At 38.8% G+C, this 25,144-nt stretch overlaps 1 protein-coding gene across 1 annotated transcript; it reads left to right on the top strand.

Moving 5' to 3' along the window:
• The first annotated feature begins 4,640 nt into the window (after nucleotides 1–4,640).
• TMEM74 (transmembrane protein 74) lies at nucleotides 4,641–5,582 on the top strand. The gene has a single exon (XM_035011756.1). The coding sequence runs from the start codon at nucleotides 4,665–4,667 to the stop codon at nucleotides 5,580–5,582; it is 918 nt and encodes a 305-aa protein (XP_034867647.1). The 5' UTR covers nucleotides 4,641–4,664.
• The last annotated feature ends 19,562 nt before the right edge of the window (nucleotides 5,583–25,144 follow it).

Genomic DNA, 25,144 nt, shown 5'->3' with positions numbered 1-25,144 from the left:
AAACCTCTTATGTTTATCCCAGTGCAATAAATATTGTCACCTCCTATGTATGCTCTGCTGTGAAGCATTGCTCAGTATAGCGTGGTGGTGAAAAGATCCAGGTTCTGGAATCAGACAGCCCAAGTTAGAATCTTGGCTCTGTCAGTTATTAGTTCTTATAACTTGGGATAGAAACTCCACTTTTTTGATCTTCAATTTCTACATTGCAAAATGGGTACAATAATACATGCTCCCTTATAGAATTGATGTAAGAATTAAAGATGAGAATGCATTAGGAATAATAAATGCTATTATTGTCATTGGTTCTGCTTTTACCACTTTTAAACATGATATATAATTCCTCTTCTTTTTTATAAACCTCAAATTATTTAAAGCTGATTTTTGTTTCCTCTAAGTCTCCTCTGACTAAATATCCCAAGTTCCTTCAGTGTCTTCCTGTCCAACGTGGGTTTAAGTTTCTTCAACTTCTCAGTTTCTCTCCTCTAGATACCTATGGTGTCCTTGTGTTCCCTTTTAGACATAAAGTACTAAAAACAGAATGCACCCCTGCAGGTATGGATTGATGAGACAGTCCTCGAAGGGTGGAAGGAATAGGGGATGGAAGGAAGGATATTCTCACTGGAGAACAGAGTAATAAGCAAAGGAGAAGAAAGCACAATACACATGGCATGCTTATCAACAAATGGGCCTAACTGGTTAAAAGGGAGTCATGGGAAAAAAGATCTTAAAGGGGTTGGATTGTGAAGTCCCTGGAACTACGATACTATGGATTCTATCAATATAAAGGAAAACCAACGAAGTCGTCATTATAGGAGATTTATCACTTGAAAGCCAGCAACCACAGAATTTATGTGAGCTACTCACAAGTAGCAAAAAGTTATAAATATTACAGCCCTTCTTTTGCTTCCCTTAGATGAAAACAATCAATAACCCTACAATAGTCCCAAAGGCGATGCTGAAAACTTGGAGATGATCCACAAACCACACATTCCCTTTGGCTGTTGGCTGCTGCAATCCACTATGGTTAGAAAGGTCAGTGACCCAAAGAAGTTACTTTGTTCTATCCTGGGAGTCATAACTCAGTAGCTTCACTTACAGCCTTCCTTTATTCCCAACCCTTTATTTTCTTGCTTTCTGGTCTTTCTTCCATTCACTCAATTTACATAATGCTTAGAATATTGTGGAGTTCATGACCCACCTCTGCTGAGGACTAGGTGTACAACTTTGAACAAATTACTCAGCTTCTTTGTAACTCAGTTTCCTCACCTATAAAAATGAGAATTTTTATAGGATTTAAAGATTAATTGTGAACATTAAATGAGTTAATGTATCTAAAGTAATTAGAAGACAACCTGGCAGTAATAAGTGTTATTTATGTTAACTGTTGTTATTTTGGGTCATTACTATTCATAATTCAACAGATACTAGACACTTGGCTAGGCACAGGGGATGCATAGACAAACAGGACAATCCCTCAACAGTCATATTTCTCCTGATTTTGTCGGCAAGGCAATGACTTTGGGAGCATATTCCTGAATAAACTTTATTAGCTACCACTTATTGTCTTTGTAACCTTGGACGAAACACTTAATTCCTCTGAGCCTCTTTCCTTATCTGTAGGATGAAGATTAATAAAATCTACTTCGAAGATCTGTTCTATTAAATAAGACAAAATATGCATATTGCCTGGCACAGTGTTGGAACTAAATATACACTCCTTCCCCCATAATCCTGTGGCCATACCTAAGGCTGGTGGACCCAACCCTGAGTTTAGGATCCAGCCATTTCCTCTAAAGTGCCAATCAGGAGTATGGACATATAGCACAACGTCTTCAGGAAGAGCAAAGCGTGGAGGAGTGAGAGAAAAACAAGGTGGGGGAGGCAGGGAGACCGCCCCTGGACTACATCTCCCGGGATGCTCAGCAAGAAGGAGGGCCACGCCCCACCCGGCCCCTCCCAACCGGCACAGCAGGCGCTGCCCACCCCGTGGAGCCCAGCGGCGCGCTGAGGCTACAAGTGCCACGGCTGGTAATCGGGGGACTTTCCCGAGGAGCGGCGCAGGAACAAGCGCGGTGCTCGAGCCGCACGTGGTGGTCAAGGCAGGGGTGAGTGCCAGTGAGCGGGACCGGGAGGAGGCGCTGGGGCGAGGGAGAGACTCCAGGAGCCTGGCGGAGCGGCGGAGTGCGTCCCCACTCCCTGCCCCAGGTGCTTGCCCTGCCTCGGGGTATTTGACGAACGCAGCCCGACTCCTTGAGGTTCACCCGCAATGGATGAATTGATCTCGCAGGGGGCACCGCTGCCCGGCGCTTGCTGCGCGCCCCCCCGCACAGCGCGCCCTGGACGGATCCCGAGGTCGCCTCCCCCAGACCAGCCTCACCCGTATTAGTTAGTTCCAATGCAGATATTAAGGCTCTTAGTCAATGGCAGACGGAGGAGGTATAGTGCTGTCCCCTCGCTTTGAGGTGCGATTTCATTAACCTCCCTCTTAACCAGAGAGACGAGAGGCAGGAGACGGAAGGAAAGAGCCTTTAGCTGGTCCCATGGGATTATCCATTCTCTACTGAGGATGGAAGCCCCGGATTATGGAGCTGCGAAGGGAATCGACTGTGTACCGAGTATATCTCCGATGGATCGAGCGGAGTCTGTCTTTAAAGAGAGAGAGAAGCAGGCGAAGGGAATTAAGTGGAGATTTCTTTCCCTCTTTGTTATAAATTGGAAGTCCCATAAGGAACCCTGCCGATTTTATCCAGAGTAGTCCAATGTGATGAGTTAATCGTGCCAAAAGTTAATCAGAGCACCTCATGTCTGAGGGAACTGCGAGACGATTTTTCATTTCAGGAATTGATCAAATCCGTATCACCACTTCCTTCATGGAGGGATCCGGCTGTAGGGATCTGTGTCCACTTGCTAAAGGAAAGTTCTGGTTCAATTGTATGTTTTTTGCACTTGCTTTGTTTTTCTGTTTTAGCTACAGAGAAACTTTGGTAACAGGAGAGAAGTAACAAAACAAACTTTAATGTAGAGCAGAAAATGTGTGGATTCCCTCTCCCATATTTTAAGTGAGTTGCTAGGTAGACCTTAGGTAAGCCTTACTCGTGGGTCTGTGTGGGTTACCAGCTGCTGGAGCTGTGGATTTTGAGCATAATAAGCCCCCGAACCATGGGTTAAATCAACTATTGCTGGGAATTTGGAAGCAAAATAAAAAGGGCCCTTGCTTGAAACTGCTGTATTTGGTGATAGTGAAAAGTGAGTTGTTATTCCTTGGTAGGATGGCAACAGGCAGAGAAAGGCGGGCAGACAGTTTTCTGTTCAACCCAAAGTTCTATCACAGAAAGGTCCCATGCTGCCATGGGGGTAAGGGCATGTCTGGATGCAAAGTTCCAAAGGTAATTTTGGAACTATGTTAATAGCTTCTTACCTATTTACCTCAACAGAACTGTGACTCTGTGAGTTTATAATTTGTCTTTTACTGTCAGTTTACTTCTTTTATTTTTTTTAAAGATTTTATTTATTTAATCGACAGAGAGAGAGATGGCGAGAGAGGGAACACAAGCGGGGGAGTGGGAGAGGGAGAAGCAGGCTTCCCGCCAAGCAGGGAGCCTGATGCGGGGCTCGATCCCAGGACCCTGGGATCATGACCTGAGCCGAAGGCAGACGCTTAACGACTGAGCCATCCAGGCACCCCCTGTCAGTTCTCCTGGATGGTCAATTTCCCATGCATGTTTGTTAGCCAAGTGGACAGAAGGAGAGGGACTCAGACCCATTCAGACACAATGAGCAAGAGCAGCAGATCTGCACCTAGAACAGGTGTGTTTGGGGGAGGGCGGAGTGGAGTGGGCTGGCCCATGGTATTTGGCAGGGATCACACAGTAAGGCACGTTGTCTACATCCTTCTGGGTCTAGAACAAGCCGGCATCATGTAGCTGCAAGGGCTGAGAATGAAAGTACAATGAACAGGCATGGGGTCTTGTACATACAGGGCTGTGTGACTAAGGTCATTTGATGTAGGTGGCCAGCCATCTTTTACCTACTTCCGAGCTACTCAGTCAAAAGGCTGAGCTCTAGTGCCAGTCGAGCCCAGCTGATGGTGACATATTTGTTCATCCCTGGTAATGCTCTAAAGCTAATTTGTATTAGAATCTGTTCTCAACTAAAGATAGTGTAAACATAATTTAACTGAATAGTTGAGAGGTGTGTGCTTCCCCAGGTTTTCCAGAAAATCTCAGCTCTGCTAAAAAAGGTCCCTGTCTTTCTCATTTGTGTCTCTCTACAGGAAACTTGCCTTCTTATTTGAGGGATCCTGTCACAGAAATGTGCGAGTCCTTGGATAAATTTGGCTTGATGACGGCAATGCTTCCTTCAGAGACACTGCTACTTCCTCTGTGCTCCTTTTCTGCCCTGACCTAAGTTCCTCAGTGTCAGTCCCTCTGCTAAGTCAGAGGATTTGCCCATTTCACACTTTCCTGCCACTAGGTCTCCTCTCATTTCTTGTACCCCTTTTAGGAGGAACTGGGGCTGGAAGTGTAACAACTGTGGCTGAACAGGAGATGGGGACCCCAGGAGCGATACTCCTGGTGGTGCAGCCTTAGGTCCCGTTGGGTTCTTACCTGTGTGGTTTTTGGCAGAATTTTCAGAAGCTGATGGGGGATGTCTGACTAGCTCCGATGGAGCTCCACTACCTTGAGAAGAGGAGCAGCCAGGCAGTCCTGTGTGATGCTGTGGACTGGCATTCAGGAGGGCTTCCTGGTGACCAGGCAGATGCGGCAGCCACCAAAGCTGCTCTCTGCTGCCAGAGACACTGTATGTCGATGCCAAGAGCAGCTGAGATGGAAGGGTCCAAACTTAGCCCTTCTCCAGCATCCCCCTCCTTCTCTCTGCAAGACACTGTCATTCAGACAGACTCCTTGCCACCAGGGCCTCTCAACTCAGGGAACAACCAAATACTGGCAGGACGGAAAGTCTGCAACTGCTGCAGCCAGGAATTAGAAACTTCTTTTACCTGTGTGGATGAGAATGTCAACTTAGAGCAAAGGAACCAGTGCTCCCCTCTAACAAAAGGGAGCAATCATCTGGGAGACCTTGGCTGGGGAAATCCAAATGAGTGGTCTCATGAGGCTGCCATATCCTTGATATCTGAAGATGAAGATGATGTAAGTTCGGAAGCCACATCTTCAGGGAAGTCAGTAGACTATGGGTTCATCAGTGCCATCTTGTTCTTGGTCACTGGCATCTTGCTGGTGATCATCTCCTACATTGTCCCACGAGAAGTGACTGTGGATCCCAACACCGTGGCGGCCCGGGAGATGGAACGCTTGGAGAGGGAGAGTGCAAGGTTGGGGGCTCACCTGGACCGCTGTGTGATTGCAGGACTCTGCCTGCTCACACTTGGGGGGGTCGTTTTGTCCTGTTTGCTAATGATGTCTATGTGGAAAGGGGAGCTATATCGTCGCAACAGGTTTGCCTCTTCCAAAGAGTCTGCAAAACTCTATGGTTCTTTCAACTTCAGGGTGAAGACCTGCCCTAATGAAAATACCCTGGAACTGTCCTTGGTAGAGGAAGATGCTCTTGATGGACAGAGTTAATTCTGGTTGTGAGCCTACTGAGAGTCTGCATTAGCATTTTATATGAAAACAAACAAACAACCCACATTTCTTAAAATTAACAGTGCAGTTTATTTGCTTGGCAAGAAAGGCTTATTTCCCAAACCAACAGCCAGTGAGTGTTTTTATTCTAGATGTATTTTTTATTTAGAAGAAAAGCTATGTAAGATGCATTAAGAAATTACAACCAGCTACATCTGTCCTTCTAAAGAACTGAGATTAATTCATCTATAATGGCCATCAGCTTCTACTTCACTTCTATAGCAAAATATTTCTAACAACCAATGTACAAATGATTTCTTTTACATGGTATGGGGAATTATTCTTTGGACATTAGTAGGTCCTACACACAGTAGGATCAATTAGGTACATATCTTGTGAAAAAGAACTTAAGCACTAATCACATATTAAAGCTTACATTTAATTCTCAAAGGTGCTTATCCATTCTCTTGCTAAATTTTTTCTTCTTCTGATTTGGCTGAACACTAAAATATAGGGTTTTGAATTTGAATATTTTGAAGCTTGAGGATGTTGATTATTTAAAAAAATGCAAAAACACATCTGTTATATTTAAAATTATTCCTGTGCTCAGAAGTGGTAACTAAGTCATTAGCATAAACTTTCTAGTAAAAGAAAAATAATATAAATCATTATAAGACCAATCTGAATTTAACCCAGAATGGTAGTGCCAGATATTAGCCAGTGTTGCATGCCCATTCTCTAGATGAAGTAAAATTAGTTGCTTATATAAATTTCATTTTCCATTTGTGCTTTAGCCATCAGACTGGCTACCTCGGCTCTAGAAGTCTTTCCTGGTTCTCACACCAGAGAGGCAAAGCATAAGACATTTTTAATATATTTCCAGACATATAAACCTCTAGGCAGGTCTAAGTCATGACTGGCTCAGACACACACCCAGGTGATGTTTTGTTGTTTGGAGAAATACAATTGCAATAGAATTGCAGCTAGACTCTTAGAGACTATGCCTAGAAGTTGGTTTCACTTCTCTAGGCCAAACAACAAGCCATTGCCCCAGTATGGCAGCAGTCCTTAAGCCCATAGCCAAAAAATTAGAAGAGTGACAGAGAGAAAGAGTAAACGCAGTGATTCAGTGGGAACTGTGCCCTCACCAAAACTTACCTCCCCCTAACAGTGGTCTAAGTATCATTCTTTTTTTAAAAAAATTCTTAAAAATTTTAAAAGGTTTTATTTATTTATTGGGAGGGGGGGCTCCATCCCAGGACCTTGAGATCATGACCTGAGCCGAAGGCAGATGCTTAACCAACTGAGCCACCCAGGCGCCCCATAAGTATCATTCTGAGTTCCTCATCCATGCCCTCAGTAACTGTGAAATCTTGCCTCATGACATTCAAACTTGCTTGATGAGAGGCATAATGAGCAAAGTGGTCACAGCTTTGCAAAACACAGACCCAGAGTCTATACTAACACCCTGTATCTGTACGGTTATGGTTCAGAAAGGGGTAGGAAATGCAGCCTCAGAAATAGCTTGCATTTTGCAATTAATCTTTGAGGTATTTCCATCCTCCCATGGTAAGAGTTGTTTTAACTTCCATCAGTGGGGTCTTTCTTAAAAGAGGACTGGAACTTGGAATTTGGGGTGGAAGGGCAGAGATGGGGAAGTGAGAACAAATTTCTTTATAGATTCTAAAGCCTAATTCCAATGCCTAAAGTTTTTGTAGTTTTTGAGGATTGTGGAAAATGTGGATGACTTTGGCTGGCAGAGTGTGTGAGTGAGGATATTTATGTGAATGAGTTCTTGTGGCTGTCAGAGTTACATCTGATGAGTTAGGTACACTGTGTTACTAAGGGTTAAGATGAAATGCAAAAAAGGTAGGATCAGAGGATAGTAAAAATAGAGAGGGCAGGCATATGAAAGAGTTATTAGGTAAAAATGAGAGATTATATGGACATCAGAGGAAGCTAGATATAGCTCAATTTGGAAATAATTGGGAGAATATAAAGGTGATTTTTGTTATCTGTTGCTAGTTCTTTTTGCTTTTTGAACAAAGTTTTTGTTTTACTGTGACTCTCCTGTCATGGTTTGTGTTGAAGCTGACTTACCAGCAGTATAAATTTCATTTTCTGAAGGTTTATGAATTGTCAGATTCTAGCCTCCTTAGGGACCCACTTTACATGAAGTTGAGGCAATAAGTTAGTGATATCCTTGGCTGGGCGAGTAGGTCTGAGCTGTGTGTCTTTTTTTTTTTTTTTTTAAGATTTTATTCACTTGACGGAGAGAGAGAGAGAGCACAAGCGGGGGGAGTAGCAGGCAGAGGGAGAGGGAGAAGCAGGCTCCCTGCAAGAGCTGGGGAGTCCGATGTGGGACTCGATCCCAGGACCCCAGGATCATGACCTGAGCCGAAGGCAGTCGCCTAACCAACTGAGCCATTCAAGCACCCGAGTTGTGTGTCTTTTTAAAAAATACATTAAAAAAAAAATTCACGCTTGTTCTTGGAAGCTAAGTGGGATCAGCTGAGTTTTGTTTTATTTATTGGTGAAACATGATTAATTAGCTAAATTGCAGACTAAACTAAATTAATGTGCAGCCTGATTTTCGGTTCATGAAGGAAGACAAATTTGAGAATCAAATGTTAGGAAGTTTTTCAATTCTGTAAAACTGGATAAAGGAGAAAAAAACCAAAGCTTTTCATTGGGAAACATTTAATGAATCTTACAGCACTACCAAATTACATATAGTTCTGATGTAATCTAAAGGATCTCTCTCTCTCTCTCTCTCTCTCTCTCTCTATATATATATATATACACACACACATAGATATATAGATAGGGATACATATATAGATATCCCATTATATCTATATATGTATCTGTATATATATCTATATATATACATATAGATATCGATAGGGATGCCAGATAGGGATACATATATATACTATCCATTATATCTATCTATGTATCCCAATTAAGAAAAGATATGCATGAGGAAAGACCTAACAAGTCAAAATATATTTCTTCCTTTCCTTCCTTAAAATTTTAAAATTGAAATATTGTAATTAATGCTTACTTATTTAAATCTGTTCATATACAGGACACATCTATTCATATATAGGACACATCTCTTTTTAAGGTTCTACTTATGTGGTGGCAGACCATTACTCCAAGAAGAACCAATTCAGAAAATCATCTGGGTGTCTCCTGTAGTGCTGTGTTGACCCAGTTCAGCTAACTGCCTTAATCAGCTTTCTTCCAGTATTCAGGTGTGTAGCTCTAGTCCATCCTATCAGTGCCTGAATTCAAGATGAGGATTACTTGAATTTAAAGTCACGGCAACAAAAAACCCTGAACTTTAGACTCTATTGTTTCCAACCTGATAAAGAGGTTTTTGTCTCTAAATGTCTTTATTTAGAAGTACTTAGGCAAGATCAGGTGATAAATGTTATAGACATTGAACCGATGATAGCTGTGGTGTTGCTGGTCTTGGATCCTTCATGGAGATTATGACCTTACATCTATCTCTTGAACATGGTGCTGGTTGTTGTTTATGAGAGTTTTTATTGCTAGACCTGGAACAACAACTTTTTTCAGAGGTCCATGTTAATTAACTTTTTATCAGGTTTCAAAAAACTAAACTGAGTCACTTTCCTAATCTTAAAAGAAAGTAGCTCATTGTTCAGCAGTGTGGTCCAGAGGGATGAGTACCAGAAAGAAAGCTGACTTTCTCCATACTACTGGGACCTACGTGCTGTTTATGGACAGTTTAATCCTCCTAATGACTTCAATAAACTGTTCCTTCTTAGAGCACCTTAAACTGTTTGTGATAGAGCTGTGCAAAGCTGAGGGTCCTTTCTAGCCATTTAGAGCTCCTGAAGCAGGCCACCTACTGACTCCCTCGTAGGAAGAATGTCTTTTCTCTAGGCTCCCCATTTAATAACTGATTTATAGTTTAGAGGAGTACAGGACTGCTTGGAACCATGGAATTCTTGGTGGCTCTGGTGCTTTTATCCATATGACTACTATGCCCCTTGGTTCTATACTTACTAGAGACTTGCCTGATATCAGAATCACATGCTTTGCTGTCTGCTTAATAATATATCTGAGTCCATCCCTCTCATACTTACTTGTTTCGGGGACCCAATTGGACCAATGCTGGCACATGTCCTTTGGGGTGCAAATGTAGACAAAGAGACTGCCCTACTAATTGTGCCTTCCCTTTGCCCCCCAGTGTAAGGATAGTGATCGAGTGAGCACTATGCCAATTGAATATCAGGAATTAGGGTCTGAACCCAAGTGGCTCTACTCTTTGTTACTTCTTTGACTGGCAGAACTTCTAGGCAAGAGCATTTGAACATTTCAGCCTTCATCTTTAATATGTGCAATGACAGGCATATGCAAAAACCTTACCTGGATTAATCATCTAAAGTTAAAGAAAAAAATGTTCTATATATTTATTAGGAGCAGGTTTTTCAATCTGAAGGTCAGATTCCATTGCAGCAATTACTGCTACCACAAAAATGTGGTCTGACAAAAGAGATTCACAACCTTCACCAGTGGTTCACCTATTCAGCAAGATTTAATACCACCAGCTAGGTTCCACTGTGACAAATGAATAAGACAGATCCTTATAGTTCTCTGTCATGGGATTTGACCTTTCCCAGAATTGGGCATAAAGAATGATTTCAATGAAAAGAATTATAATGAACTCTCACTGGCTTTTCCCAGTATAAAGGGTTCATAAGAAAGAGAATTAACATGTCGTTATCTTTCAGCTGATTTTCAGCTATATCATTTTATGGTTCATAGTATTCTAGAATATTCTCTCCTTCCAACTTTTATGGGCAGAAGCCTTGGGAAATAATTTGCCTGATTTGGGCACTGACACTGTAAAAAGTAAGATGTTATTTTAAATATGTAAAATTGATTTCAAAAATCTGTGGCTTATACTTAAGAGTATACCTGTGGTTTACATTTGTTAGTGTGTAAGTTTATGTCCACTCAAGTCTGTGTATGTATTAGGAGAATGTTTTATAATTATAGAACTGTAGTATCCAAAGCTATTGTTAGAATAATTTTTCTTATAGGAAATTTGGCATGCCTTAATGTTGACTTTAAGGACAAGAGAAGTCTTTCACAGGTCATGAATGAAGAATTTAGAATCAACCTCAGAATGAGATGCCATAATTACATAGGTCTCTTTTGGCTGTTCAGCATCTCACAGATGTTTGATTTATTTTTTTAACCACGCAATTTCAGGCACATAAGAGTGTGGCCTATTTAGAAATTATTTTACCATGAATTATTATTTTATTTCAAGGAAATATGGGCAGCAGACAGGACAGTGTTTTCCTTTGCTCCAAGTTTTAGTAATTCTCCTGTGTTTCGGGAAGAAACAGCCTTATTTTCCCACTGCCATCTTCATGCTTCCTAGCCAAAGCATGTTATACATGAACACGAACAAATGTTATACAAGAAAGCAAAGATGGATTATTACTATATAGTATATTGAGAGTTTCTATTTTGCGGTTCTCATTGTGCTTTTTATTTTTCTTGCCAAATAAGAAAAATAATTTGATGTTGGTTATATGTTTTAATATGCAAAAAAGGGCAGTTATTAAGGTTATGGGCTTTTTCTTAGGGCATGTGATGTCTTATATGTTAATAGCAAGTGTGTCATATCATTTTAAAATAAAACTATTTATTAAGATGTTTCATTGTGTTTGTTTTTGTTTATTTAAATCTGAATCTGTGATGTTGATTGGGTCTTTTAAAATTATATTTGAAATTATTTGTCCACAAAAATTAAAAGTAATATTTACCCTGATTCAAATATAATATTCTTCTTGCTACCATATCATTGAACAATGTAAACCATACCTTATTATTCTACTTTCTATGAAAAAGTCAAAGCTATTTAGATTTACTCAGTATTGAACTTAGAGTGTGAATTGCATGATGTGGAAAAAAATACATGAATTGGTATTTATTGGTATTTTAAAAAGTACTTATCTAAATATCTAGAAAGCTTTTAGATGAGAAAAAAATATCAAATTAACTTATGTTCCTGCTCTTAAACTTCTCTTGATCTATTTTTGATCTCTATTTTCATTTGAAGGATGCATAATTTATATTAAGTGAAATTTTATCCTTATTATGGTTGAGAACTATAAAGGGACAATCTGAAGGGAGGCCCCATATATTGCTATCTATCTATCTATCTATCTACCTATCTATCTATCTATCTATCTATCTATCTATCTATATCTACATATCTATTATACAGTTTTTGCTCAAAGACCTTTTTTTTGGTTAACCACCTCTGATCATTTAGAATGAACTATATAAAGCTGCTACAATTCCATAGTCTCTTGCTACATGACTCTTACAAGTCAGCAGGGAGGCTGTTAGAGACCCAGTCTGATGTAGCTACCTTTTCAATTGTTGCTTATTGTCAAGCTGGAAGGAAAAAGAGAGTCTGAAAGGTCTGGAACAGGCATTGCACCTCCTGGCAACTTGCTAGCCAGGACTGGTTCCATAGTTCCAGTCAAGCCAGGAAATGCAGTTCCATCATGTGACCGGAAATGGGGAGAGTTAGGTCTAGAGCGTTTAACAGATGAGACTAATAACCACCACAATTTCTAATGTCTTTGTGTTGTTAAAGTACATTGTATCAACGAATATAAAAATTCCTACATTCTCTGATGACCACTTGATGCATTTATTTTTAATATTTTTATACTGAGGGCAAAAATAATTATACTAAAAACTCCCAGAACACACAATTTAGTAGTGCTTTTTATTTATTTATTTTTTAAAGATTTTATTTACTTATTTGACAGAGAGAGAGACAGCGAGAGAGAGAACACAAGCAGGAGGGGTGGGAGAGGGGAAGCAGGCTTCCCGCGGAGCAGGGAGCCTGATGTGGGGCTTGATCCCAGGACCCCTGGATCACACCTGAGCTGAAGGCAGACGCTCAACAACTGAACCACCCAGGTGCCCCCAGTAGTGCTTTTTAGAAAGGAAAATGATCACAATTTACCTTAAGATTACCCATATGATTTTGCTGTATTATTTTATCATAAAAAGAGATTAAAGTATCAATCCCAATGCTTTCAGCTCATGAGCAAGAGGAAGCACTTTCTTAAGTCCTTACTATATGTTATGGATTTTATACCTTACTCACTAAATTCTCACAACATTCCTGCAAGAAAGTATTATCATCTGCATTTTAAAAATAAAAAAACTGGGCGCCTGGGTGGCTCAGTTGGTTAAGTGACTACCTTTGGCACAGGTCATGATCCTGGAGTACCGGGATCGAGTCCTGCATTGGGCTCCCTGCTCAGTGGGTAGTCTGCTTCTCCCTCTGACCCTCCCCCCTCTCATGTGCTCTCTCTCTCTCAAATAAATAAATAAAATCTTAAAAATAAATAAATAAAAATTAAAAAACTGAAGCTCAAGAATTTTTGACTAGCCAAAGTTACACAACTAGTAGTAGAGAAAAGATCAAAACCTAGGACAACTTCACTAAAAAGTCATTATTTATTCCAGATTAGAGGGAATATTACCCTTCTTGCAAAAAAAAAAAACCTATTTATATTAGCTATTTCATTTTGTATTCATCATTTTATAAACTAAAGTAATAGTCATGGAATTTGAAAAATAAGAAACTTTATAAGGCGTTGATACCAATATTTTGCTTTTAGATAATATAGCCATTTCTCAAAATATAAAACCAAATTAAACCTATCAAAACTCACTGCCATCCTAGTCATTGCCCCCACTGAGGTTCAGATAAGTTTATGCTGACACTTTCCTTGGAGCTGGAAAGAAAATGTAGTTATTCTTCCTACATGCATAGCAGTTCTCATAGGATTTATGTACTCTTCTGTAAGGAACTCAATGATGGAAAGAGAGTTATATTTGAGTGCTTCCTATATGTCAGACATTCTACTTAGTGTCTTGCTTAATCACCACAAATGGTATAATAAGGACTGCCTAATCAGGGAAACAAATGACTTGAAGTTTGAATGCCGGTTCCTCTCCTCTTGTCAAGTCATCTGAGACATAGTTTCTTCATTTATAAAATAGGGACAATACCGTTTGCTGTGCAGGACTCTAATGAAACTTAAATATGATAAATAAGACGAAGCCTGGGAGGGAATCCTATCTGGTGAATTGCATCATCAGATCCACCATTATCTGAAGTGGGCTGCTTTGTTACAGCAGAACCTGGGTTTTTGGGAGCTATGTTCATGGGAGCTATGTTCATGTTGATTAAGTACTGGCTGACAAACAACTGAATAGGGCCATCATCATGATAAAAAATAATCTTCTCCTTCATCTTCTCTTTCACGTTCATCTCCTCCTCCTTTTTCTTCTCTCCTTCCCTTCTTTCTCTTCTCCCCTCCTTCATCATTATCAAGCATCTATGTGGAAACTATACGTTTGGAGGTCTCTTATTTCTACCAGCAAGAAAGAAATTATATTTCCCTTCATGAGACAGAAAATCAATCTGAAAACTGTCTTGCTTAATTATAAGGTATGATGTGCTAATATCTTGTACCATAATCCTCCAGACCTTGAATAGCCATAGCTCCAATCATTAGCTCCAAGGTTATGTGGCAGAAAACTCTGTCTTTTGACTAGAAAAGTTTTGCCATAGAAAAGTCCAACAAAATCCTTTTATTTGGTTGAAAAAAATTTTTAAACATTTTTAGTGTTAAAACTTAAAAGATCCTATTCAGTGAGCAGTCTGGCAAAAGGCTGTTCTTCACTGCCATTTATCCAGACAAGAGAGTTTGTGTGCTTATGTTGAATTTATCTTTGAACTTTAATTTTATTTATGTTGAATTTATCTTTGAATTTTATCTGTGAAAGTTGCATACCTTTATTTACTTCCTTCCATATTCTTCCTTCCTGTCCATATTCTGCCAAAGTAGCAAAATTAACTACTCTGGAATACAGATGACATGAAGAACAATTGCTAAAAATTGAACTCCTTTTGCCTGGATACTTAAATGGCATAGTCGGCACTGCCCCCTGCTGCTGAGTGGATCCGGGGCAGGGAAACCTGGGGCACCAGAGAAGGAAGAGAGCAAAGCCAGCACCTGCATTAAATCATACCTTAAACAAGTGATAAGCTCAGGGAGGAATTCTCGAGTTGCAATCAAAATTAAAGAGGATTGGGAGAGACTGATGCTAGATCCTAAACAGTAATAGATGAAACTGAGAGACACCCTGAGACAGAAAGTTTCATTAATGGCACAGCTTTATGCTGCCAAAGATCATATTAAGGGCATAGGTATTTTGGATAATCGCAAAAGATCCATCACTGAGTTGAGAAAGAGAAGCCAGAGATCAAGAAGCAAAGAAACAATGCAGGGTGGATGCTGGAAAATTTTGACTATGTTATTGGCACATGAAACTGATGGAAGACATACAGAAGCCTAAGTTTCTGAAGGAATTTCATTGCCAAAGAAGCCCTTGACTATGTGATCCTTAAAAAACAACACTTGGGCCCCCAAACTTATACTAGTAGGAAGGACACCTGAAAAATGTGTACAAGCCTCAAGAAGGACATACTCTGAAGATCCATTTTGAATATGGCCATGGAGAATAAAAGACAAAGAAGAAACTTCTGGAGGCTTGAATAGGGGCCTTGGGGAGCAGTGGACAAGTGTCTTCCAGAAAGCAGAACAGGGTATTGTTCAAGGAATCCACCCCAGCATGGAGGACTGCATAATGCCTGCCTGACAGTTTCATAATTTCTATGAATCAATGATGTGTTGCAGTTATCATGTCCCTGTTCCATCATTCTTTAGTGTATAAGAGGTATAATTTGTTTTTTTAGTTTATAGTTTTCCAGATCCCAAGGAGAGACATGCATACCTTATGAAGAAGAGTATGCACATCCTGGAGGTCTTGGATGTGGAGCTGGAGACAACATTGGGATGAATCTTTGAGTCATCCCCCTTGGGAGTTTAGTGTCCTGCGTGTAAGGAGAAGGGATAGATCATGGCAGATCCACCAATGACTATGCCTGCCCTATTTCCTTTGTGTACAGTTAATGCTAGAGAGCAATGACCCAACCAGGGACTACACAATTCCCCGTTCCCTTTTCACTTAGGTGGGGCCAAATGACTAATTTGCACCAATGGAATGTAAGCAAAGTGATGTGTGTCACTTCCTGGCTGAAGTAGTTAAGAAAGTTGCATACCTTTATTTCCTTCCTTCCTCAGAGCTGACTTTGGGCCTTACAGAGAAAAAGCCTTTTAAGCCCAAATGGAGGGAGATGAAGGTCTGTGCATATGGGCTATAATGAACAATAAACTGACCTTGAGGGAAGAGCCAAGCACTTCACTTTAAAATATAAGATGTTCATCATAATTTGGGGGAAAACCTCCAGTTCCAGTCTCTTTCTCTCCTTTGCAATGACAAATTTGTTTAATTCTCAATCAAAACACCCACTTATTTGTTATGGTAGAGAATCATTAGTATATCATATTAACAAGTGATTTACTAAATTTACTATATTGATGTCTAAAGCAGTTAATGATGAAAACTAACACTACCGAGTGCTTATGTGTCAGGCACCAGTTTTCACATTTGCTCATTTAATTCCCACAACAATCCTATGAAGTAGGTACTCTGATTACCATAATGTCATTCATGAACAAAGTTAGATTTACCATTGAAATTATTAGCTTGCCCAAAATATTAGCTTTGACACATAGTTCATAAGTGACAGTGTTGGGATTCAAACCCAGAGTTTGACTGGTTAATACCCGTGCTTAAGTTTAAAGCTAGTCAGTGGTGGAGCTGACTTCCCACCCAGGTCTGGTACAAAAATCCATGCTCTTCCTGTCTATAATAGGCTGTCATTCACTTGAACTGCCTGTCCTTCCCTCTGCCAAGGCCAAGCTCATTGATGATTACTTACATCATCATTGATCTCCCCCTTCTTTAAATGACCATAGCACTTAGTATCTGTATTCTAAAATTCACTCAGTGTAGGATGCCTTGTATTGATCACTAATTGTTTCATGCATTAGCCTTCTCTTTCCAATTAGACTTTAAACTCTGGGAAGGCAAGGAAGGACCCTCTCTTACCTCTGTAGTACCCAGATCAATATTAACTCATACCAACCACTTGATAGCTCATGACTTGCCAAAATAGGAACATGATGAATTCTCTCATTATGCCAAAAAGGAGCAGTCTGGCCCCAATACTAAAGTAGCCTCTTATCCTGGTTTCCAGGATAAGAGAAGAACCCAAAAAAGGAAAAACCCTTTAGAGGAGAGCCACGAAGTGGATTAAAGTTAGAAACCACGACACAAGGGAAAATGTAAGAGAACAATGACTTCTACTTGCAGAACCAAAGGCTAAGGCATGCCTCAGTAAAAATTCACTAGTTTTTAATAGTTGATATGCAGAAACATTCACATTCACCAGGAATCAAAACATTTAAATTAAGATATTAAACTGATATAATTTTTATTCTATCAAATTGGGAACATTTTTTCCTTTTTAAAAAGCAATGCTTAATGTTGCCCTGAAATATGCTATCTCATACATAGCTTCACAGGGGCATCAATACATTTCTTTCTGGAATACAAATTAATAGTATGTACCTAGGACCTTCAAAATATCCTTTTTGCCAGTATCCCACTTCAAGAAAACTTATCAAGGAGGGGCACCTGGTTGGCTCAGTTGATTAAGTGTCTGCCTTCTGCTCAGGTCATGATCTCGGGGTCCTGGGACGAAGCCCCATGTCTGGTTTCCTGCTCAGCAGAGTCTGCTTCCACCTCTTCTTCTGTCCCCTTCCCCCCACCAACCCCCTCGCCCACATGCACTCACTCTCTCAAATAAATAAAATCTTTTAAAAAAGAAGAAATATTCAAGAAGATGGATAAAAGTTTATTTACAAAGATATTCATAGTGCATTAGCTAAAAAGTGAAATACTGAAAACAATCTCATAGCTCAACAATAGATGGATTGCTGAGATGAGGTAAGTCCATAAGATGGATTGCTGTAAAACCACTAGACATAATTTTGGAAGATTTTTAAGGATATGGAGAAGTGCTCAAAAGTAACATTAAGTGAAGAAGTTCATGATACAGAGCCTTTTCTCAAATATAGCATCATCCCAATTATGTGCTATATATGTGATTTATATGTACATAAGAAGGAACATTAAAATGTAAATAGCTATCTCTCAAGTAAGGTTTTTAGTGATTTGTTTCTTTTGTTGTGTTTTCTGAATTTTTCCTTTTTATTTCTAAATGTGCTTTTAATTCTTAACAAGCATTTTTTAATAATACTTACTATATGCCAATATTTATTCAAGAGATTTACAACTATTGAATCCCTTGATTTAATCCTCAAAAGGACCCTATAAGGTAGGTACCATTGTTACCTCAAAGTTATTGATTATGAAGTTGAGGCACAGGGAGGTTTAAAATTTCCCCAAGGTCACATAGCTAGTAAGTTGTGGAAACAGGATTTGAGTCCATGCACCTAACTATGATTATGAAAAAGTTTTGAAACCAGAAAACAAAATAAAATAATTTTTAACTGGAGAAAATAACAAATTATGAATTAATTACCTTGACTTCCCTGGGCTAATATAAGAAGATAAGAAAGTAACATGAGGAAGTCAGTTACCCATCAGGAAGACTATTTTGATATCCAGGATTATTACATTGAAATGACTTATAAGACAAAATGTGACAACTTCTTAATAGGGCCATAAAAATGGGGTTGGTGGTCATCCAGTACAGGTAAGATCTTGCTGAGAGTAGGACTGTGTCTCTCAAGGTCCCTGCCAGGCTATGATGAAGTGATTCATGAAATAATTAACCAGGGTGACCCAGTTTGTTCCCTAATTACATTTATATTCTCATCCTTCAAAGGAGCCACATAGACAAGACTCTCCTTTCTGTAAGCATAATAATTTAATATTTTTGTCTACAGCTTAGAATGATAAACATAATCTACACACCTTCGAAGAAGAGAGAGAGGGAATTGTTATCTTTCTCCTCAGACTTGAATAAGTTGACTGACAAAAATACAGTAGAAAGAACTTGTCAGCATATTATCAGGTAAGTATAGGAATTACACCATATAAATAGCTACCATGAATAATTTATTTGGTAGCTAGATGGCATTATTTCTGCTGAACTGTACTTCATCAGTTTTCCTTCCTTTTATGAGGTTTTTATGAGTTTAGGTTTTATGTCAGAATATACATCAAGAAGTTGGTTTTATTACTGACTTCTATCCAATTATGGTAAGAAAACAGTTCAGTAGAAAAGTTATTTATTTTCTCACTATGCTAAGCCATACTGGTTTTTAAAAAAGGAATTTTTCCATTTTATAACAGTGGGCCCACTTTGTAGCTTTTTACTCACAGATTGAACTTCCTCCTCCAAGGGGAGAGTGGGTGGAAAGTAAAACTACTCTATATAATAAATAATGAGGAGCTTGTAAGTTGGGCCTAACCATCTAGGGAGAAAAGAGAAGGCCTGAGGGAGAGGGCCCAAGAAAGTCAGAGGCTTCAAAGGGGTGAAAAGTCTACCTGTTGACAAATTCCTGATTGCAAAGATGGCTGAAGGATTTTGAAGATCAGTGACGTTACAAATTTAATATTCAGATGTTCCCTGTTCCTAATTATTCTGTACCTCTCTTTAAAGGTCTTCAAACCTTTAATACAAGTCAGCCATATATAACAACTTCATATTTGTGGAGCTGTGTAGAATTTAAGGATGGGGCACAGAAGAGAAGGGCAGTCCCCTTGGCATTACCCCTCTGCTGCAGCCCATACACTGGAGGTACCAGTAGCTGTGATGGATGGTTGTTCCAGAATTCCATGATCTTAGGGAAGCAAATGAAAGTTTGAACCAGACCTAATGGCAGCAGGTAGTTGCTGGGAGTAGCAAAAAAACAGGCTGTGTACTGACTCACCTATAATTTCTCCCAAACATACTAAGAAGGTGGTCCTTGTAAAGAGTTGTGATGCGGGCAGGGGAAGGAAGTGGGGTAGATGAAGGCTGAAAGCTGTGAACACTTGTGTTATAGGAATAAATAGTGGAAATTGGAGTAGAAGACAACTAATGTCATGGTTATATAATTGAACTAGATTCTACAGATAATGGAGGAACTATGGACATTTTCTGTCAAAAATGGCATTATCAGAATTCATCTTTAGAAAGAAAACTCAGGTGATGGAGTAGAGGACAGGTGGGAAGCAATAAGAAGGAGCCAAGGAGAAATGATGAAACTAGAAAAGTGAAGAAACTTAGAGGAGGGAATAACTTAGGTGTTTCAAAGATCAAACAGATAAAATCGATGATTAATTTGAATGGGGTGGAGGCAGCGAGAGAAACTGCTTAGATAATTTGACAGTAACCAAGGTATGGAAAGCATAGGAAGAAGTACTAGGTTTGGTGGGAAAGGTAAGTTGAGTTTGGAGTATGTGGGGCACATCCAAGTGCAGATGGATAATGATCAGTGGAAATATGGGTCTGGAGTATGGAAATGAGATTGGGCTTATTTTACAATATGAAGCTATGTCAAACCAAAATTGGGACTCAGGGTCTTTCTAATTTTTAATGGTCAGTGAATTTATTTTCATGAAAAACTTTACAAACATAAGAATGTGCAAGTATATTATTAGATTTTAATTAATCATCTATAGGTAAAAGAATAATGGCACTTCAAAATGTCCATGGAAAATCTAGGATATATGGTAAGCATAATTGTAGCTCATTTATTTCAAAGATGAATTAATGATGCTAAACCAAAAGTTAACAATAAAAAGATTAATTCAAAATCAATCAGAAGGAAGAAAATATAAACTAGATATGTGATTTAGTCAATAATCCACAATAAGTTTGTTAACCTTGAGGTTTCTATTAAACAAAATAAAAAGAGAGTGAAGAATTTTGGATCATTATTATGAAGTACTTGATTAAAATAAAGTCTAGGTATTAATTTATGGAAGGAAACACACCCTGGCACAAAATTCTGAGAGGAATATATCATGTAGATCTTTACATAAAGGACAGTGAGTAACACAATGGAAAATGGTTTTACTGAAGTTACAGAAATGTTCTTCAAATGGATGCTTCCAATATATTAATATTAGTATATTACTATATTATATTACACATATTGTTATATATATTATTATATATTATTATAATGTGTCATATTAATATTATATAAATATATGTTACATAAATGTAATTAATATATCATATATAATTATATAAATAATATATATATTATACCCAATATATTAAAAGCCAGGACATATTATTAAGTCCTAAGGGAAGATACTTTTTCAGAAAACTACGACGATATAGCCTAGCTTCCCGTCTGATGATAATTAAGGAATGGAGCCAGAATTCTCTTGAGGACTGGATAGTTAACATGCTTCTCTGACTGGCTTTCAAATATTGGATTTTTCTAGCAAAGCTTCTAACAAGATTGCTCAATCTCTCGTCTTTTGTTCTTGAATACTCTGATGGGTGCCCACATTGTTGAGATTCTGTTTGTTTATAAGAGTAAATTTCAAATCCTTCAGGTGTCAGACTTATAGGGGAGGAGTTGAGATTCTGTTGTGAAAATTTCAGAGGGTCCTTTTTATGTTGGCCCATATGGAAGTTCTTATCCTATCTCCATGAATGGGAGCCACTAGAGAACTTGCAAAAGTCCCCCTAACTTGGAAAAATTGTTTTGAATTTGTCCAATCAGAGAATTTTCATACCATAAGGTGTGAAGAATATAATTTGGTTTGAAAACTTTGAAGATTTATGTTGATAATATATTACCTTGGCTTAAAAATAAGCTCTTCATTGCCTATATAGACAACATTCTGATGAGTCTAACAAGATCCACATGAAATAACTAGATAAATAATACTAACAACCACAACAACAACTGGGCACCTTCAAATATTATCTCTTTTAAAATTCTGCTGTATAAGAATACAAAAATATGAATTCAAAGGGATAAATGCACCCTGATGTTTATAGCAGCATTATCTACAGTAGTCAAGTTATGGAAACAGCTCAAGTGTCCATCGATTGATGAATTGATAAAGAAGATGTGGTATTTATATACAATGGAATATTATTCAGCCATAAAAAGGATGAAATCTTGTCATGTTCAATGACGTGGATGGAGCTAGAGAGCATTATGCCAAGTGAAATAAGTCAATCAGAGAAAGACAAATACCATATGATTTCATTCATATGTAGAATTTAAGAAACAAAACAAAAGAGGAAAAGGAAAAAAAGAGAGAGAGAGAGACAAACCAAGACACTCAACTATGGAGAACAAACTGATGGCTACCAGAAAGGAGGTGGGTGGAGGATGGGTGAAATAGGTGATGCAGACTAAGGAGTGCACTTCTGATGAGCCCCGGGTGATGTATGGAAGTGTTGAATCATTATATTGTACACTCAAAACTAATATTACACTGTATGTTAACTAACTGGAATTTAAATAAAAACTTTAAAAAATTTTTTAAAAATAAAATTCTGCTGGATAAGGTCATTTAGTGTTGCCTACTTAAATATTAGGGAATGCCAATAAATGCAAATATTTTCATTGTTAATGAGATATATTAGATTATGTTAATTCTACTGAAAACACTCTGCCAATGTGCTTGTTCCTTTTCCTAATATTCTGATACGGATACTGCCCCATAGGGTTAAGAGTAACAGGATATTTAAAGTTTGTTTTTCAGAGACCTGCTTCTCCCTAATTAGCTATTGTTTCTCTTCGGACCCCACTAACATATCCACCAGCTGTCTCCTCAGAGGCCTGGGCTGACACAGATGAAGGTCGCTGATATGGTTCTAGACTACGAACAAGCAAAACCCTACATTCCCTATCCAAGATAATGAGCCCAAGACCACATCCAGTTTATACTGGCTCTCAGATCATGTGGATAGCCCCTCTCCTTGTCCTATCAATGACCTTTTGACATCAGGGGTTGAATTTTGCCTCATTTTAATGTTAAGACTCCACCCCAAAGAAAACATGGAATGTATGTTGCATATATGTTTCCTCAATGCACATGCCCCATCTTTCCTCATGAATAGTCATGTTTCCCTACCCTTTTCATCAATATGTATGTAATCCCAATCCCCATGATTATAAAAACTTGTTCTAATCTCATCTGGGTGAGACAGATGTAAGCCTGCCTGCTATCTTCTTGTTTGGATGCCTCTCGATTAAACCTTTTCCTTGCTGCATACTTGATGTCTCAATGATTGGCTTTGCTGAGTGTTGGGCATACAAATTTGGGTTCAGTTACAATATGGGACAAACAGGCTAGTTCTTACAAACTCTTGCAAAATAAACTCTATAGAGAAAAATCCTCCCCCAAAAGAAAATTTGGTAAGAATGTTAGGAGAGGTTTAGAGGAGGATATCCCATTCCAATTATTGTGTGTCAAATGTCAAAACTTGGGACAGAAATATAGAAGGTCAGTATATTTAAAAGCTTTACCTCTAGGGATATGAAGTATTCAATAAATCATGTGCTTCTCTTAGTGATAAAAGATTATCATTTATAAGAATAAGTGAGTTTGAAAAGGTATTTTCTGTTTTGATGCAAGATAAAGTATTTTCTATGAAGAAATGGCTTACATGGAAACTATATTTTCCAGTTCAGGTTTTCTATGAATGACGTTTCACAGTGGAACCATGGCAGAGCCACTGCTAATCATGGTACTCAAATCCTGTTTGAGATGTACTGTAGATGGATTCTAGTGATGCTCAGAAGGCTGTCAAATTGAAGTGCAACATCTTGAGGCATTCTATACCTGTATTAATAGAATGCTTCCAGTTGGGTCTTAACCCAAAACTGGACAAGGTTTCTAAGAAATATGTTCTTACATATATCATATCAGGTTAAAAGTTGAATGTAAATGTGAGATGAAATTTTTCTGTTTCTGCCCACCTACATGATATAAAAATTTTTTACTGCAAAACTAGCTAAGAAAGAATCCCATAAAAACAGATATGAAGAAATTGACTTTCTAAAGGTAGGTCCATTCTTTCCCTTTTATCATCTCTGTTCCCTCTGCTAGATTTTTATATTTCATGCCTTACTCTGGTAAACAGTAAATGAATAAGTAATTCCAAACTGCTAAGACCTTAACTAGGTTGTGTTGTTAAGGGGCCATTAAGTTCATAACCACCTCTTAAAGCCATGCATAATAAAGGCCCTTGAGAAGACTGATTTAAAATTGCAGTGGTAGCTAGAGAAAAGAGCACCCTGTGTGTAAGACAGATTTGTCAGAACTGAATTTCTCTTTTCAGGATTAGCCAAGCTCTGATCTCCAGTTCAAACCTGGTGCTGAGTAGTCAAAGCCAACATTAGTGTAGGAAAAGTAAATGGATACTGCATAAGCGTCCATTCCTGCACCTAATCCTGACCACAGGCAAATCAAGCATCAAAGAATATGCTGAAGTTGTGTATCTGGAAATGGTAATCATATTGACTTGATATGGTAAAAACTGAATAGGAAGAGGATAAAAGGCCCCAAACACTGGAGCCCTAAAATTATAGCAGGTGGATGAAGAGTGATAAACTCAGCTTGATTGTGTTCTTAAGGATTTTCTTTAACTGGAAATATAAGGGAATGAGTTTAACTCGGCAAAACTGGGACTAACCTTACAGGTGCCTAGGAGAGTGCAGAATGTCCTTAGAGGTCAGCTACAAGCATTTTTAGCAGCCAGTAAATTGGAAGCAGAGATCAAAGCAGAGTGAGATGAGCTGGAAGAAGAGGCACTAGCCCTCTGGTGGCAGTTCAAGCTCATATTCCCTCTGTCACCACTCAGACATGAAGTCCACCAGTGAAGCCTAAAGAGCAAGCACCCCATAGAGAAATGTTCTCTTTGAATGGCATCAGCAGGATGAGGCAGCCACATGACCTTTTGTCTTAACTAACTTTATCATGCATACAGAAGGGATAAGGAATTTTCTTCATCTTAAATTCAAAGCAGCGCCTACTTCAGAATAGAAAAAAATGTATACAGCATCTAGGAATTCACTTTTTTATTCAACCTCCATTCTCTCGCTCATCATCAGTCAGCTGCTCATTGCAGTAGGTTTGCCATGATGTTGTCACTCAGACTTGCCATTTAGACATCTTGTTTATCTTGGTTGTGTCTGAGGACAAGAGAGACATGGGATATCCTATAAAATGCTATCTTGTTTTCCCTTTAGGTGTAGAAATGGCAGTTTCTAAAGGCTCACTTAGGGATGTCTGGGTGGCTCAGTCGGTTAAGCGTCTGCCTTTGGCTCAGGTCATGATCCCAGGGGTCCTGGGATCAAGCCCTACACCGGGCTCCCTGCTTAGCCGGGAGTCTGCTTCTCCCTCTCCCTCTGCCAGCAGCCTCCCCCCGACCCCGCTTGTGTGTGCTCTCTTCTCTCTCTGTCAAATAAATAAAATCTTTAAAAAAAATAAAGGTCACTTATTCTCACATTTTCCACTTTCCAGAGGTAATGCATAAAGGAAAGGAAAAAATTAGATAAAAATCATGT

Source organism: Mirounga leonina, unplaced genomic scaffold (assembly GCF_011800145.1).
Source record: "Mirounga leonina isolate KUSES-001 unplaced genomic scaffold, KU_Mleo_1.0 Mir_165, whole genome shotgun sequence".
Lineage (NCBI taxonomy): Eukaryota > Metazoa > Chordata > Mammalia > Carnivora > Phocidae > Mirounga > Mirounga leonina.
This window is presented reverse-complemented; position numbering and strand designations above follow the sequence as displayed.